Source organism: Desmodus rotundus, chromosome 3, assembly GCF_022682495.2.
Source record: "Desmodus rotundus isolate HL8 chromosome 3, HLdesRot8A.1, whole genome shotgun sequence".
NCBI classification, from domain to species: Eukaryota; Metazoa; Chordata; class Mammalia; order Chiroptera; family Phyllostomidae; genus Desmodus; species Desmodus rotundus.
In genome coordinates this window covers 109,873,413-109,890,918 of record NC_071389.1, presented here as the reverse complement: position 1 = coordinate 109,890,918, position 17,506 = coordinate 109,873,413, and the positions used below count along the sequence as shown (strand labels likewise).

Here is a 17,506-nt window from a genome sequence, read left to right as displayed (position 1 = left end):
ACTTTTGCTCGGTTCTTTCATATGAGCCAACAGCTTTAAAGTGATAATAAGAAAGATATAACAAAGGAGGCTGAATTCAAACAACCATTGAAAAACGTTTACATCATGGAAGGAATGATAAATTCATGGCTGTTGTCTCTTCTTTTACTTAGGATATTCCTGCCGGTTGGTATCACAGAATATGGCCCTTATCCTACTGAAGGAAGATTCTTTGGATGTAAGTAGTTTTTTAAAAGTTACATTTAATGTAACGAAAGTCATTGTTTTTTCCTACTATGACTGATTATCATAGTTTATTTTTTTACTAAACTGTTGTAAAACTATGTGTTTTTGTATCGATGAGTGAATGACATAAAGTCATATCTTTAAACATCAAAATAGTAAGCTTAGAACATTGCTATGTGATAATGCTTAATTTTATTCAACTAGAATTGGAATTGTGCATTTAAAATGGGGTAGTTTTCACCTGTTTTAACTGCTGGTAATGGTTTGTGCTAAGTGGTGTTGGTTAATTCCAGTGTTGGTTACCAAGGAGACTTGTAGGATTTGCTTCCTAGTACAAACTTGAAAATAAAGATAATATGCAAGTGTCAGGAGTTGCTTAAATTTATGTATCAATAGGATACATTTGCAAAATTATTCCCTGACATCCATTGCCCCCAGCTCATACAGCATTGCATGGCATGGTTCTCTGAGCATTTTAGACCTGTACCCATCCCATCAAGGCCTAGAGCCACTGATGAAACCAGGGGTAGGAGCTCTTTAAGGGGTGACCAGTGATCTGGGCAGTGGTTTGATATGAAGATGTGTGCTAAACAATGAAAGTTATTTGTCAGGACGTTTAACAAGGGCTTCTTACTGGTAGGCACCCACCACAAAATTCTAGTCAGGGTATTTAAATGGCAACGCTAGGTGCAGATAACAGGGTTGGTTTCCATTTTCAATGCAGGAGTATAATACGAGATTTCTGTACTTGCAAATTGGCGAGGCCATGGATCCTTCTGTGAAGGCCAGGGCACTCTCTCCCTCTTCAGGACTCCAAAGGCAGGAGTCAGGGAGAATCTGTGTGCCTTCAGGGCACCATTGGCTGGATGTCCCCACTCTGGCTTCAGGGCTTCAGGATGTATCTCCAAGTGTGGCTTTTCCTTTTGTGCCTCTGCCAGCAGGAAGCCCAGAACTCTCAGGTCACCCCTCCTCTCCTGGACTCTGATGCTCCTGCACTCTGGGCTCTTGCAGAAACCTCCCCTCCCCCGTGTTCCCATCTCCCCAGCACTCCCTACCCCACAGGCCTTTATTTTTTCTCTACAGAACTTTTCACCTTTGGAACTAATGTGTGTTATTAACATATAATTACTATATAAAATATATAATAATTTAAATAATATTATATATTATAATGTAATAGAGATTACGAGAAGGTATCATGAGAATTGCCCTCTCAACCATTTCCTAGTGTGTGGCTCAGTGGCTGTAAATATGTGCATGTGGTGCAGCCACCGCTGCCACCCATCTCCACACTCTCTTCGTCTGACAGAACTGAAACTCCATACCCCTAAACAACCTCCCCCTTCCTGCCCCCAGATTCCTGGTAACCGGCACCGTACTTTCTGTCTCTGTGAGTCTGACTATTCTGGTATATCATGTAAGTGAGATCATCCAGCATTTCTCTTTCTGTGATTGGCTTCATTCACTAAGCAAAATGTCCTCTAGGTTTATCCACATTGAAGAATGTGTCAGAATTTGGGCTTTTTTTTTAAGGCTGAATAATCATCCACCATATGTATGTGCTACATTTTGTTTATCCACTTATTTGTCAACAGACACTTGGGTTGCTGCTGCCTTTTGGCTGTTGTGAATAGTGTTGCTGTGAAGATGGGTGACAGATGTCTCTTTGAGACCCTTCAATTTTTTTTGCCTATACTATACCCCAGAAATGGAATTGCTGGATCATATGGTGATTTCATGTTTAACTCTTTGAGGCGCTGCCATGTTATTTTACATTCCCACCAGCAGCGCACCAATGTTTCAACTTCTCCATATCCTCACCAACACCGTTCTTTTCTTTTACTAAAAATTTAAAAAATATTTTTGATAGCATTCTGATGGGTGTGAGGTGATGTCTCATTGTGTTTTGATTTATATTTCCTTAATAATTAGTGATGTTGAGCATCTTTTCAGGTACTTATTGGCCCTTCATATATCATCTAAGAGAAAAAAATTCAATCCCATTTTTAAAATCAGATTATTTGGGTTTTTTTTTCCCTTGTGAAATACTTTATATTTTGCTTTTAACCCTCTAGTTCCTTAGAACATAAGGTCCATGGAGCAAAAGTCTGATTTATTTTTTTCACTGGGCATTTTTACCTTGAGGACAGTGTTTTGCACAAATTAATAAATGTAAATGTTTGAAGGGAGTAAATAGACAAACTTAAGATAACTTTTCAGTTACCAATTAGAGCTTCTATATAAAAGGTCATGCTGATGAGTCATGGGCTCCAGTTGTCATGCTGGGCCAAGGGCAAGCCGACATTAGGAGGGAATCAAAACAGAGGAAGCTGAAACAGCACACGGGTAGACAGCAGAATGGGGTAGACGGCAGAGTGGGGTAGACGGCAGAGTGGGGTGCTGGTGCAGAGAAGTGCGCAGAGCCCTTGGATGAGTCCACCCAGGGTGTCTGTACCCAGAGCCCCCTTATTTCCTGATGATTTCCAGTTCTAAGGCATCCAGTCTTAAAATAAACCTCTTTTTCTGGAGGTGACTCAGAAGTGAGCCTGTATTTTCCTTTTATACCAGGCATTCTCTGGAATCCGAGAGATGGACTTTGATTCTGCAGAGCAGTACACAACGTACAGCCCTGACTGAGGCATTTGTTTTACCCTGGCCAAGGGGTGATTTGTGAAGCCAAACAGAATGTCTTATGGGTGTGTGCCTGATTTTCCGTGGTAACCTGTTAAGAATACTTCTTCCTTACCCAGTTTTGAACATCTTTTAGTCCAGTGGCTTTAATGTACTCAGCATTTGTTGAGCAGAGGTGCAATTTCTATGTACTTTTTCTGTTCTTTAATCAAAGGGGGCATGCCATATTTCTGACTGAAATCCTTTTCCTCCCCTTCTACATCTTTTTCTTCTTCCCCTTTATTCTTTAATTGGGTTAAAGGCATTCCTATTCTTATTAGTATTTCACTTGGTGGGTGTATAGTAAAAGCAAAGTGCCAGGGCAATAAATTAGATATATAGAAAGTTCTAGCAAAGCTTCCACTCGAATTTTTAATGTTACTGGGCTCTGATGGTGAAGCAGAGAAGACAGAGACAGAGGAAATGGTCCAAGACCCAGAAGCATTGGGCTTGGCTTCCCTGACTTTATTGCTCATATAAATATGAGGAAAATGAAGGGGCTCACCTCAAGACCCAGAGCTGGCACTTGTCACCTTCACTTGACCAATAAGTATGTCCAGGCTAGGACTCCGAATGTCTATAAATAATTCGGATTCATCTCTCTGTTTTGAGTTTTTCAGCTGTTGCCGAAATACAGTCTGTGCTCTGAGATGTAGATGAGATCAGTGGTCTTTGAAATAAGGATTGGGTATGTGGTGGTGCACACCCTAGGGAGGCACTAGATGATTACATGTTAGAAGAAAATATGGTTTTCTTTTTTTAGGTTAAAAAAAGGTACTAAGAGATCAGCTTTATTGATAATAACATGTGGATTGCCATTGGCACACTCAGTCTTTATTTCTGGCATACTGACCAGAAACGGGGCCAGGAGGAATGGGTTGGAGGAGGGAGGCATGGAGCCCACATGTAAGAAGGGCTAACGCTGTGTCTCTTACTCTTTTGTTTTCTTTTTAGCCCATTGTAAAGCATTGCCATTTATGTGTACTTGTTAAATGGACTTACGGACTGTACTTAGTTTTGGTTAAACCAATTTGCATAAGGTGATGGCTTAAAAGGGTTCCTATTTTTAAAAAAGATGGAACTGAGATAATAACAGTAGTGTAAACAGAAGCCACAACAAAATGGCATTGCTTGACCTGTGTACTAGTTAAAGTTTTCCTTCGGCTACTTGAAGAGTTAAAACAAGGATCACATCTGACAAGTTAAACAAATTTCAAAATTACTCACAGGCTATTATCATTAATCATGAATCTTGCCCAAGATATATGTGTTATCTTCAAATAGAAGCTGTGGTAATATGAAACCATTTTGGGATTAGTGAGACTTTAAAAACTAAGAATCCTAATTATGAGAATAAAAATCAACAGTTTTAGTAGCAATTAAAAAACATGTAATATTCAAATTAGCCACTGTTTGAACTTTCACAGAACCTACTGCCAGCTATTGAATAATAATTGTCTTTTGATATTTATTAGTAGAAGACAAAAAGTGCCAGGCCATTGGGGGAGGAACATTTGTTTTCCTGCTGCAAAAATATAGAGAAAATAACGTGGCAACAATTAAAATGTACATACATGTATATGGAAAAGAGACTTATAGACAACCTTGCTAGGATTTTCTAAGAAACAATTGGTTAAGCAAATTGTGAAAAATAGGGGATTTGTTACATATTTGGATGGAAGAGTACCTATTTCTAACATGTGTTTACTTATGGACCACACCAGTGATTTTCAATTGGTATGCCGCAAGAATTTTTGGAACATGCAGTAAGTGAGTAGTCAGAGGCACTGACATTTTACCTCAGATTGTCAAATAAAAAAATGACCACAGCCACCTTGACCATTGTGGCTCAGTTGGTTGGGCATTGTCCTGCAAAGCGAAAGGTTGCCTGTTCAATTCCCACTCCGGGCACATGCCTGGATTGCGGATTCAGTCCCCTGTTGGGGGCTTGTTCAAGAGGCAGCTGATTGTTGTTTCCCTTGCACATCAATGTTTCTCTCACTCTCTTTCTCCTTCCCTCCCCCTCTCTATAAAAATAAATTTAAAAAATACTTAAAGAAATGACAACAGCTAATACAACAATAGCTGTCTGGTGTGAATGAATCAAAATTATACCTGTTTTTTGGGTCAGGTTGGCAAACAATATATTTTTGGTATGCCACAGAATTTTAGTAATTAGTTGATGTGTGCCATGAGATGAAAAAGGTTGAAAATCGCCAAAACACACACACACACACACACACACACACACACACATTTCTTTCTTAGTCATCAAAAGGAAGATGTATTGGTAACAATATATTCTTCTAAGCAAAATATTAATTCTTTAACAAAATGTTTTATGAAATAAATATGTGTGATCACTGATGGAAAGACTTCTTAGGAATAAAAACAAAATCTTGTAAAGCTTATTACCAACATCTGTGGTGGACACAACATTTCTCAGCTTCTCTGTGGCTGGATGTGGCGGTGAGATTTAATCATCACTGGTGGAATGTGAACAGGAGTGGGGTGGGAAATTTCTGTATTACCCATTGGAAAGGAAATCTCTTGCCCTGGTTTCTCAGCTCTTCCCATATTTTTGGCTGCAAATGGCACAGCTGGAGCCACCATGGAAGTTACGGAATTGAGGGAGCTCCATATGAGGACAGCGGAGCTGCTTCACTACATTAGTCTCTGTGTGACTGTGAAGACCAGAATCCACAGTTTCCTGTGTGTGTGTGTGTGTGTGTGAAAAAGTTCTACAGTTTGAAATATTGCATGGGGGGGGGTCTCTTTGTTTAGCTTCATAAAACAGAATCTGGAACTAAAAGTAATGTCATTACAGGGTTTTCCAGCATGGTGTAGGGCTGTCCTCAAAGAGAGAGGAGGAAAATCTACTTCTGCTGGCAAAGAAGAGAGAATGGGATTTGAGGGTCAAGGGATTTGGATCCATTCAAATTAATACAGGTGCCCTCATTCAAGTTCTTAAGGGCCCACTCTTTTTCAATCATTGTCCTAGCTCCCATGGGAAGAGACCTGGTGATTCTGTGACTACAACATTCATCAAATTTTACAATGTATTTCCATTATCCCCTATAGTTCCCTTGTGTCCCTTGGCAATCAACCCTCCTCATCCCTAGGCAACCACAGATCTGCTTTCTATCAAAATGGAGTAATTGTGCTTGTCCTAAAATTTTATGTGAATGGAACCCAGCTATAGACTCTGTTTTTGTTTTGTATGTTTTCATTCAACATAGTTATAGTGATGTCATCTTTGTTGCTGCATGTATCATTAGTTCATTCTTGTTGCTGAGTAGTATAAAATTGTATGGATGTACCACAATTTGTTTATTCATTCATCTGTTGAGGGACATTTCAGTGATTTTCAATGAGACTTTTTTATACAATTTTTTGGGTGGACACATGTTTTTATTTCTCTTGGGTAAATACCTAGGAGTGGCATTGTTCTAAGCTGATAAATTTGTGGTAATATGTTACATAGCAATAGAAAACTAATACCAGTGTCTTTTGAAGAGCAGAAGATTTTATTTTGTTGAGATCGAATGTTTTTCTTGTACAATTAGTGCTTTGGTGCTCTAAGAAATATGCACTTAAAGATTGGGAAAATTTTTTATGCTTTTTTAAAGGATTTTTATAGTTATAACTTATGCATTTAAATCAATGATCCATTTTTTTGTACATGGAATGAAGTAAAGATTGAAGTCCAGGTTATTTTCCATATGGGTACCTAGTTTTTCTAGCACTATTTGTGAAAAACACTATTAGTTCCACATAGAATTACCGTGACACTTTTATGATAAATTGACCATACATATGTGTGACTCTATTCCTAGACTCTCATTTATTCCATTCATGTATATATATGTCTTTATGCCCAATTCCATATTTCCTTAATTGTAATAGCTTTATAGCAAGTGTTGAAATCCTCCAACTTTGCTTTTTTCCCCAACATTGTTTTGGTTGTTCTAGGATCTTTTTAAAAATTAATTAATTAATTAAATATATTTATTAATTATGCTATTACAGTTTTCAATCAGAGGTTTGAGGCTTTATTTCCCTGCGATGAAGCCCTGGGTTGCAAGGTATGTTTTGCTCCTGGGTCTGCCAGCTGCAGCCTGGCCTGCCCTGTTCCACAATCCCCCACCTTGCTGGGTCTGCCAGCCAACGCCTTGCTGCGAGGCCTCTCCACCCCCGCTGCGTATCTCCGCCCCTCCTACCAGTCTGGATGAATGTTTCTTCTTCATCTTCTTGGTTGTCGGACTTCCATACAGTTCGATTTTCTGTCAGTTCTGGTTGTTTTTAAATTGTTGTTGTCCTTCTTTTGGTTGTGCGAGGAGACAGTGTGTCTACCTACACCTCCGTCTTGGCTGGAACCTCTGTTCTAGGATCTTTGCATTTCTGTATACATTTTAGAATGAGGTTATTGATTTCTCCAGAAAGCCTACTGGAATATTTATGGAGATTACATTAGATCCATAGATAAATGTGGGTCATTTTGACTTTTTAATGGTATTGATATTTCCAATCCATGGACATGCTGTTTCTTTCATATACTTAGGTCTTCTTCAATTTCTCTTACAATATTTTATAGTTTTCAGCATGTTGGATTTGCACCTGTCAAAATTGTATTATTTTTTTCCTAACTATAATATGTGAACCATTTGGTTCTTTCATTTCTTTTTATTATATTCATGTTTTCCTTTAGATACTTCAATATACTTATGATAAATCTTTTAAGTTTTTTCTCTGGCAGTTCCATTTCTCTATCCTTCCCAGGTTTGTTTCCATCTTCTAATTTTTCTCTTGGCTGTAGGTCATGTTTTTCTGTCGTTTTTTGTATTTAGTAATATTTTATCGTATGCTGGTTACTGTTAATGTTTTGTTGTTAGGTATCTGGATTCTATTATTTTCCTTTAAAGAGTATTGAGTTTTGGCAGACAGTTACTTGTGGGTTTATAGTAGCCTTTACTCTAGAACTACTTTAACTTTTCTACCAAGATGAGACTCTTTGGAGCTGCCACCTAAGATCCTGTATATTCACTGTAGTTTTTATACTGTGGCTGGTTGGAACTTAAATATTTCCCAATTTTGTGCGAGCTCTGGGAATTTTTGCCTTATAGGCCTGATAGTTGTTTGTTCACTCATTCATATATATGTATATATATATATTCTTCCCCTGCCAAAATTTTATGGTGTCTTCTCCTATACTTGCATAACTTAGTGTTTACTCAAAGATACAAGGTGATTCTTCAAGTTCTTTCTGTGTGTGGTTCCTCTCCAGTATGCTGCTCTGCAAATTCCAATCACCTAGCATTCTCTAGCTCCAATTTCTGTCTTCTCATCAGTTATAATACCATACTCGGCTGGTATCTCTGTTCCCTGAATCACTTTGAAAAGTAGCTCCAATAGAAAGCCTCAGCTATCATAAGGCTCACCTCACTAACTTCTCTTTTTCAAAGGATCATAGTGCTGCATTACCTACAGTCCAGTGTCTGAAGAAAAGGTGTTTCAGGCATTCCCCCCTCCCAGTTTTCTAGTTGTGTACAAGTCTGGTATATCAGTTTTTATCATGCCTAGAACTGGAATTTGAGTAATCCACTTCTGCCTCTGTCAAGGTCATCTTTGATAAATACTAATTTCATGTTCATAGGTCTGTACCACTTGGATTTTTTTTTTTTTTTTTTTGGAAATGATTTGTTGCTCTTAGAGTTTGACCGGTTGTTTCTGGGTTTGAGAACTCTAGGGAAACAGCTGGGTCAGGAAAAGAATACTAGAGTGTCAGTATCACCTCTGGGTTCCAAGGAAGAAGGAGGAGGATGACTGGAAGAACAAAAAAAGAATATCATGGATGATCATTTAAGAAACTATTCTGGGACTGCTTGCCTTGGACAACCAGCATCTTTTTTTCCACTGGTGATAATACCATCATCACTGCCTTTAAAACCAAGCAGGTAAAAGAGTTCATCATCGTTTCCCACCTTTAAACTGTTGCTTAGAACCACTTTTGATACCAGACATAGGAACAGTCAGGGTTCAGTGCAGGAAATTGTGACAGTCCTGTATGATCGGGACATAAATGCCACAAATGGTACTTGAACACAGTGGTTAAATGTACAGAGTTGTGAATTAAGTATGGAATTGTTAATTAGGCAAATGATAGTATAAAAAGAAAATATGAGGCAGAGGTGGAAAAATTACAACCCTCAAGAGAAATCTGAACCAGCACCAGTTTTTGTAAACAAAGTTTTATTGAACAAGCCATCCCCACACACATTGCCCATGGCTGCTTTTGTGCTACAGTGGTGGACTTGAGTAGTTGAGACAGACACTTTGTGCCCACAAACCCTAAAACATTTACTATCTTGTCCTTTTTGGAAATAGTTTGCCCTGCTCTAAGGTATCTTGTGGTGGCAACTGAGGGAAGCAGCTACCACTGCTAGGGCTGAGGGAACAGAGGGAAGAGGTTGGAATTATTAAGACTTGTAGACTTCAGAGAGGAGTCCATCAAAGCTGACACTCAGATCTCTGATGAAGACAAGATGTGTGGCTGCTCTAGTGTCTCTGCTTTTGGGGTGGAAGACAGTGAAGGTAGATTTGCAAGTGTTGGAAAATCTGAAAACTGGATTCATCTTCTGCTATAGAAAGGAACTGTACTGCTAGGGCAAAGGGATGGCTCGCAAGGAAGCTGCAAGCAGAGAGCCCACAGAAGGCAAATAGGAGGAGCAACTCTTTTTTCCACCTCTAGATTGGTAGCCTCTCTCTTGCCTCTCCTGTTGGTGGAGCCTAGCAGGGAGCCCAATGACAAATCAGGAATATGTTCGTGGAGCTCCTGCTCTAGTATCACAAGCTGAATACAGAAGGTGGGTTCAGGTTGATAGGTGCTAACCCAATAACTGCCGCAGAAACTAATTTCAAATATAAAAGAAGCTAAAACAGGAAATTAGGTGCTTGTCAAATTATTGGAAAAGCTGAAGAAGCAGAAGTCAGTGTGTCCTAGGTAGGCTTCAAGTTCATGCCCCTGCCACTTTATCGCCAAGGTCAGGACACTGTTGCTGCTGCCCAGGGTACCTCAGGAAGTCACTGATAATGCTCCAGCTTCCCTAAACCTATGAAATCAGTAAACATTATCTAGAATGGGCTCATTTATAGCCAAGAAGTAGGAACCAGGAGAGCACAAATGCTATAGAAGCTCATTGATGTGATTGATTTATAAAATTTAGACCTTTAACATACAGCAGATTCTTTACAGAATTTTGTAATTTCATGTACAGTGGCATTAAGCATCTTGTGGGCCACTCAGAAGTTTACCCTTTTCTTTCTTTTGTTGTTTGTTCTCATGGCAAAACACTTAACATTTGTCCGACTTAATGGTGATGATGCCTGGCCTAACAGTTAGGAAGCAGACTCTAGAATGCCTGGCTGGGCTCCAATCCTGCTCTTTGTGCTGAGAAAAGTCTTTGACCCACAGTAGATTCTCATAGTAAGTCACAGTTACTATTTAATTTCTATTTTTCTCTTACAAAAGTCCAATTTTCTAATTGAATCTTTTCTCTGATGATAGGTGACTCTATGATTACTTCAAATATGTTTAAAATATGTAAAGGCATGTACATAAACATACCCGCAGACATAGTTGTCATTTGCTGTTTTAAGATAAAGGGGATAATGTAATGTAGAGAGGCCTCTTTTTTTGTATAGAGAAAACACTTTGAAAGATGGAGGTGGGCAAAGGGGAGATACGAGGGGATGGAAAGAGACTTTGCTTGGGGAAGTGGGCGCACGATGCAGTGTGCAAGTGATGTTTTACCGAGTTGTATGCTTGAAACCTGTATGGTTTTAATAACCAATGTTACCCCCAATAAACTCAATAAAAAAGAATAACTATTTTTAGAAATGCTTGTGTTTTTATGTACTTTTATTGCAGAAAATGTGGGTCATGTATCTTTGGCAGTGGACTGAGCAACCTCTCAAATAACAAAAGCTCATGTCTGTTGAGTGCTTATTCGTGAGCACCTGGCACTTTACCTGAGTTCTCTCTTAATCCTCCTATCAACTCTTCAAGGTAGTGAACTTTTCTTTTTTCAAGCTGGTGCTAAATTATTTGTTTGAAAATTTCCATTTTTCTTACCATCCTGATGATAAATTCCTAATATTTACCTACTTGGTAAGGTCACTTTATAACTGTATTTTTTATTCAACATCTTTTGTGCAGGTAGTAAGATTGTACTATACTAGAAATGTTACTTGAGCAGTTTTCTTCCTGATTTAATTCTAGGCATGTTCAATTAATAATTCTTTTAATATTTTGAAAGTACTTACATTTAAAGGGCAGAGAGACTATTAAGAAAACTTTTCTGTTGTTATATGTTAGTAGTAAGTGTTATCGAGGAATATAAAGCAAGATGTGGGAGGCATGAAAAGCAGGGAGAGCAGTGGTTACCATGTCACATACAATGGTTAGGGCAATTCTCCCTAATAAGATGGTATTTGAGCAGACTCAGAGGAGGGGAGCCATGGGGCTGTCTGGATAGGGGACTGCACGTTTCAATTTGTGCTGTCACCAGAGAGGGACCAGGACTAAGGTGGGTCTGCTCCTGCAGAGTCTGGAGTGTGTGGTTCTTGACTTGGAGCAGCAAAGACTTTGTGACATGAGTCCAGGTGATTTGGAGAGTACATTTGCTAAAGTTGGGGACAGTGAAACAAAGGAAAGGCTTAAGACAGAAGAGGCAAGATCACAGCAACAGGAGTGAGCCTAGAGGCCGGAAATGAAGTTATAGTAACAGAAGTGAGACACACTGGGCTGTGAGGACTCAGTAAAGGAAGTTATAGAGGCAAAAGGAGGGCCCTTGAAGACAGGCTCAGGGAGTTAGCCTGGGACAAGCTGCTGCTGCCCACCGCTCCCCTGGTTGCAAGTCTCATGGGCACCCTTAGAGGTCAGAAGAAAGCAAGCAAAAGTACATACCTGAGAAGCAGAGGGTGTGGACATGCTCAAGAGGGAGCTCACACTAGGTCCTTTGTCTTGAGGGTTCTCGTTTCCCAAAGGCAGGAGTTTTAGGGGAGGTCTCAGGGTGTGTGTGGGGGGCTCTGCCCATAGGGCCATCCCAACCCCCAGCTGCCACAGATGAGAATAAGTCTACCAAGACATGATCTGCTTAGGGAGGAAAGGTGGTCAATCTCTCAAAGGAGAAGGGCCAAGAGCCTTTTCCTCAATGGGCTTTTATTGGGTTCAATTTGCACAGGAATACAGGTAAAGCTCATCAATCATTGTCAGGCAGTAAGGATCAAACAATAGATAACATACAAAGAACTCTGAGGGCTTATTCTGAGTCAGGGTCAGTTAGCTAAAGGGCTATAAAACTTTGGGAAACAAACTCATTTCATGCTTGGACCCTTATCAGAAAACTGAAGGCATTCTTAGCAAAGCAGGTTTCACAGGATTTTATGCATTCTTTCTTAGGCCTGATGGCCCCGGGGAATCTGTCCTTTCCAGCATAGGGCTGCACCATGCTCTGTCATTGTTTCAGGCTTAAGTCAGGCAGGGGAAGTAAGGCAGCCAAGAGATTAGGAGATTTCTTGCAGACAGAATGAGGACTCAGGTTATGTCATAGCCGAGGGGCGAGGGTCCATCACCCCCTTTTTCTATAGCCTCCTAAGTCCTTCCCTGAGGGCCTCTTTGTGACCATGCCTGTCTTAGGTCATCCCTCCCTTGAGGAATCTTACCTGTCATTGGCTAACTGGTCAGGCTTGGGGCCAAGCAGTGTGAGGTAAAGTGGGCAGAGGCGGCTCCCCCGCCAGGGAGATAAGCTTTGTCTCCTTAGTGGCTTATGGTCCCAAAGTCTGTCACTTAGCATTAGCCTTGGCGGTTTACAGCTTCTGAAACCATGCAGGTCAGTTCCCAACATCAGGGGATGGTCTGAACAGAATATTCAACAGCTTTCCAGATGTGCCCTTTGATATGCTGATGCATCAGAATGAGCATATAGGGGAGTTTGGGATCATTCTCCCCTCAGCTTCACTGTTTTACTTTTACCTTGGATTTGTCTGGCTCTAATTTTCTTTTTTTAGTTTATCCTCTGATTTCATCTTTTCTGGGGTTTGGCTGGCACTAATGGCACCAACTGGGTCTCTGTTATCTCTCTCCCTGACTAGGGTGATTTAAGCTACTCATTCTCTAGTTGGAAAGGAAAGGTGTAAACCATCTGCTCCTAAGTGTCTTGGATAGGGAAGGTAAGATCTTGTGATTTATTAGCAGGCTATTAATTGCTTGGCCTTGTTTAACTATCTTGTCTCAGTTTCATTTTACTTGCCAAGGAATTTTCCTAGCTTCTTAGTATCTTACCTTAGTCTGGGATAGTTTGTTTATGCCAATTGTCCTGGCATAATTTTAAAGTTCTCCTTATGAGTCTCTGAAGTATCCTGGTTTGAATGGTTAAAAATGTCAGCAGCCTGAATCTTGGAGATAGTGTCCCAGGAAGGTGTTCACAAAGTACAAAGGCCCAAGGCTGATGCATTTCTCTATTTGAGCAGCCTGTGGCTATAGTGTAGTGAGGGGGGGGGGAGAGGGTGGAGTATGTGTGGAGTGGAGTAGAATGGAGTAGAGTTGGTGATGGGGAGCATGGAGTTGAGTGGAGTGCATATGGAATGGAGTGGGTGAGGAGGAGAGGGGCAGAGGGAGTCAGAGAAATAGTAGGGCCTTTACCTTGTCATCTAGTAAGGCATTGTTATGACTTGACTTTATTCTGAGTAAAATTGGTAGTCATTGGTGGAATCTGAGCAAAAGAGTGATATGATGTGGTATACCTTTTAAAAGGGTATCTAGCTGCTAAGGTAGATGTAGACTAGAAGGAGGCGAGGGCAGAAACAGAGAGCCCAGTTAGCAGGCCATTGCACTAATCCAGGTAGGAGATGCTGGTGAGGGTTAGATCAGGGTATCATCAGTACTGGTGATGGGAGGTGGTGAGATTCTGGGTGTATATAGTATTTTCACAGTAAAGCTTGCAGGGTTTATTGATATATTGAATGTGGAATATAATAAGTTAAGATTTCAAGGGTTTGGATCATAGCACTGGAAGTATTGAGTTGCTGCTTCTGAGATGAAGACTGTGGGTGGTGGGGGGAATCAGGAGTCTTTTTGGATGTGTTAGGGTTGAGAAGGCTGTAGGATAATGCCAGGCTGTTGAATATGTATGTAAGTCTGGCAGTTCAGGAGAGAAGTGTAGGACGGAGAGAGATTCTTGGGAGTAGTCAGTGTGTAGTTTTTAAAACTATACTTGATGAGACTCCCAGGATTGGCTGGAGATAGCAAAGAGGTTGAGAATTGAGCTCTGGGGATACTTTCTTTTTCTTTTTTCTTTTTTTACTCAAGTATCTAATTTTAAAAAATATACTTTATTAATTATGCTATTATAGTTGTCCCATTTTTTTCTCCCCTTTATTCCTCTCCTCCCTCTACCCCCCTCCACCATCATTCCCCCATGGGTCATACATATAAGGTCTTTGGCTTCTCCATTTCCTATACTATTCATAACCTCCCCCTGTCTATTTTGTACCTACTATTTATGCTTCTTATTCCCTGTACCTTTTCCCCCATTCCCCCATCCCCCTCCACACTGATAACCCTCCATGTGATCTCTATTCCTGTGAATCTGTTCCTATTCTAGTTGTTTGCGTACTTTATTTATTTATTTATTTTTTCATTTTTTAGGTTTGGTTGATGATTGTGAGTTTCTTGTCATTTTACTGTTCATAGTTTGGATCTTCTTTTTCTTAGATAGGTCCCTTTAACATTTCATATAATAAGAGCTTGGTGATGATGAACTCCTTTAACTTGACCTTATCTGGGAAGCACTTTATCTGTCCTTCCATTCTAAATGATAGCTTTGCTGGATAGAGTCATCTTGGATGTAGGTCTTTGCCTTTCATGACTTGGAATGCTTCTTTCTGGCCCCTTCTTGCCTGCAAGGTTTCTTTTGAGAAATCAGCTGATAGTCTTATGGGAACTCCTTTGTAGGTAACTGTCTGTTTTTCTCTTGCTACTTTTAAGATTCTCTTCTTATCTTTAATCTTGGCTAATGTAATTATGATGTGCCTTGGTGTGTGCTTCCTTGGGTCCAACTTTTTTTGAGGGGACTCTCTGAGCTTCCTGGACTTCCTGGAAGTCTATTTCCTTTGCCAGATTAGTGAAGTTCTCCTTCATTATGTTTTCAATTTCTTGCTCTACCTTTTCTCCTTCTGGCACCTCCAGGGATACTTTCTTGTTTAAAAATTTAGGAGATGAAAGCCAGGAAAGGAGACCAAGAGGGTGTGGCCATTGAGGTAGATGGAAAAACAAGAGGCTGATATCTTGGAAACCAAATAAAGTCTTTCAAGAATGAGGGAAGGGACAGCTGCTCTATAGCTACAGTGGTGAAGTCTGAGAATTATTTATTGGTTTAGCAATGTGGAGCTTATTGGTGACCTTTCAGGAGCTGTTTGGAGGATGTTGTGGAGTTGGGTGCCAGACTGGAGTGGGTTCAAAGAATTAGATGGAGAATAATTGGAGAAAGCAAGTGTATATGGAGACTTCTGTGAGTTTTGCTGAAACTTTTGATAGATCTTTGGTTAGTGTGGTCATTTATTTCCTTATTCTCATGGCAAATTAATGAGTAACTTTATTCTTCTATAAGTGTACCATAAACTATCATTTTAAAAATTAGATTCTATCAATAAGAAGAATAGACTTTTATTTATTTATTTATTTATTTATTTATTTTATTGTTATTCAATTACAGTTGTATGCCTTTTCTCCCCATCCCTCCACCCCACCCCAGGTGAACCCACCTCCCTCCCCCACCTCCACCCTCCCCCTTGGTTTTGTCCATGTGTCCTTTATAGTAGTTCCTGTAATCCCCTCTGCCCACTGTCCCCGCCCCCCCCCCCCCCCGCCCTGGCTATTGTTAGATTGTTCTTAAATTCAATGTCTCTGGTTATATTTTGTTTGCTTTTTTCTTCTATTGATTATGTTCCAGTTAAAGGTGAGATCATATGGTATTTGTCCCTCACCTCCTGGCTTATTTTACTTAGCATAATGCTCTCCAGTTTCATCCATGCTGTTGCAAAGGGTATAAGCTCCTTCTTTCTCTCTGCTGCGTAGAATTCCATTGTGTAAATATACCATAGTTTTTGGATCCACTTGTTTGCTGATGGGCACTTAGGTTGCTTCCAGTACTTGGCTATTGTAAATTGTGCTGCTATGAACATTGGGGTGCATAGGTTCTTTTGGATTGGTGTTTCAGGGTTCTTAGGGTATAATCCCAGCAGCGGAATTGCTGGGTCAAAGGGCAGTTCCATTTTTAGTTTTCTGAGGAAATTCCATACTGTTTTCCACAGTGACCTCACCAGTCTGCATTCCCACCAACAGTGCACTAGGGTTCCTTTTTCTCCGCATCCTCTCCAACATTTGTTTGTGGATTTGTTTATGTTGGCCACTCTGACTGGTGTGAGATGATACCTCATTGTGGTTTTAATTTGCATCTCTCTGATGGCTAGTGATGCTGAGCATCTTTTCATATGTCTCTGGGCCCTCTGTATGTCTTCCTTAGAGAAGTGTCTGTTCAAGTCCTTTGCCCATTTTTTAATTGGGTTGTTTGTCTTCCTGGAGTGGAGTCGTGTGAGTTCTTTATATTTTTTGGAGATCAGGCCCTTGTCTGAGGTATCATTGACAAATATGTTTTCCCATACTGTTGGTTCTCTTTGTAATTTGGTGCTGTTTTCTTTAGCCATGCAGAAGCTTTTTATTTTGATGAGGTCCCATTTGTTTATTCTTTCCTTTATGTCCCTTGCTTTAGGGGATGTGTCTGTGAGGATGTTGCTGCGTGGAATGTCTGAGATTTTCCTGCCAATGTTTTCCTCAAGGACTTTTATGGTGTTACGGCTTATATTTAAGTCTTTTATCCATCTTGACTTTATTTTCGTGTATGACGTAAGTTGGTGATTGAGTTTCATTTTTTTGCACGTAGCTGTCCAGATCTCCCAACACCATCTGTTGAAGAGGCTGTTTTTGCGCCATTTTATGCCCCTGCCTCCTTTGTCAAATATTAATTGACCGTATAGACTTGAGTTTATTTCTGGGCTCTCTGTTCTGTTCCATTGGTCTATGTGCCTGTTTTTATGCCAGTACCAGGCTGTTTTGATTACAGTGGCCTTGTAATACAGTTTGATATCAGGTATTGTGATCCCTCCTGCTTTGTTCTTCTTTCTCAAAATTGCTGCAGCTATTCGGGGTTGTTTATGGTTCCATATGAATTTCTGAAATGTTTGTTCAATATCTGTGAAATATGTCATGGGTACTCTAATAGGGATTGCATTGAATCTATAAATTGCATTGGGTAGTATGGCCATTTTGATGATGTTAATTCTTCCAATCCATGAACATGGTACATGCTTCCATTTGTTTGTATCTTCCTTAATTTCTTTCTTCAGTGTTGTGTAGTTTTCTGAGTACAGGTCTTTTACCTCCTTGGTTAGGTTGATTCCTAGGTACTTTATTTTTCTTGTTGGTATATCAAATGGGATTTTTTTCCTGATTTCTGTTTCTGCAGTTTCGTTGCTGGTGTACAGGAATGCCTTT

General features: G+C 40.0%; 1 protein-coding gene across 4 annotated transcripts in view; it reads left to right on the top strand.

Moving 5' to 3' along the window:
- ATP8A2 (ATPase phospholipid transporting 8A2) overlaps positions 1 to 17,506 on the top strand; it is a 590,644-nt gene that overhangs the window by 195,622 nt on the left and 377,516 nt on the right. For all 4 annotated transcript variants that reach the window (XM_053920803.1, XM_053920801.1, XM_053920804.2 and 1 more), the window contains one exon: positions 153 to 217. In XM_053920803.1, coding sequence (XP_053776778.1) covers positions 153 to 217 — 65 coding nt within the window. The remainder of the gene's footprint in view (positions 1 to 152; positions 218 to 17,506) is intronic.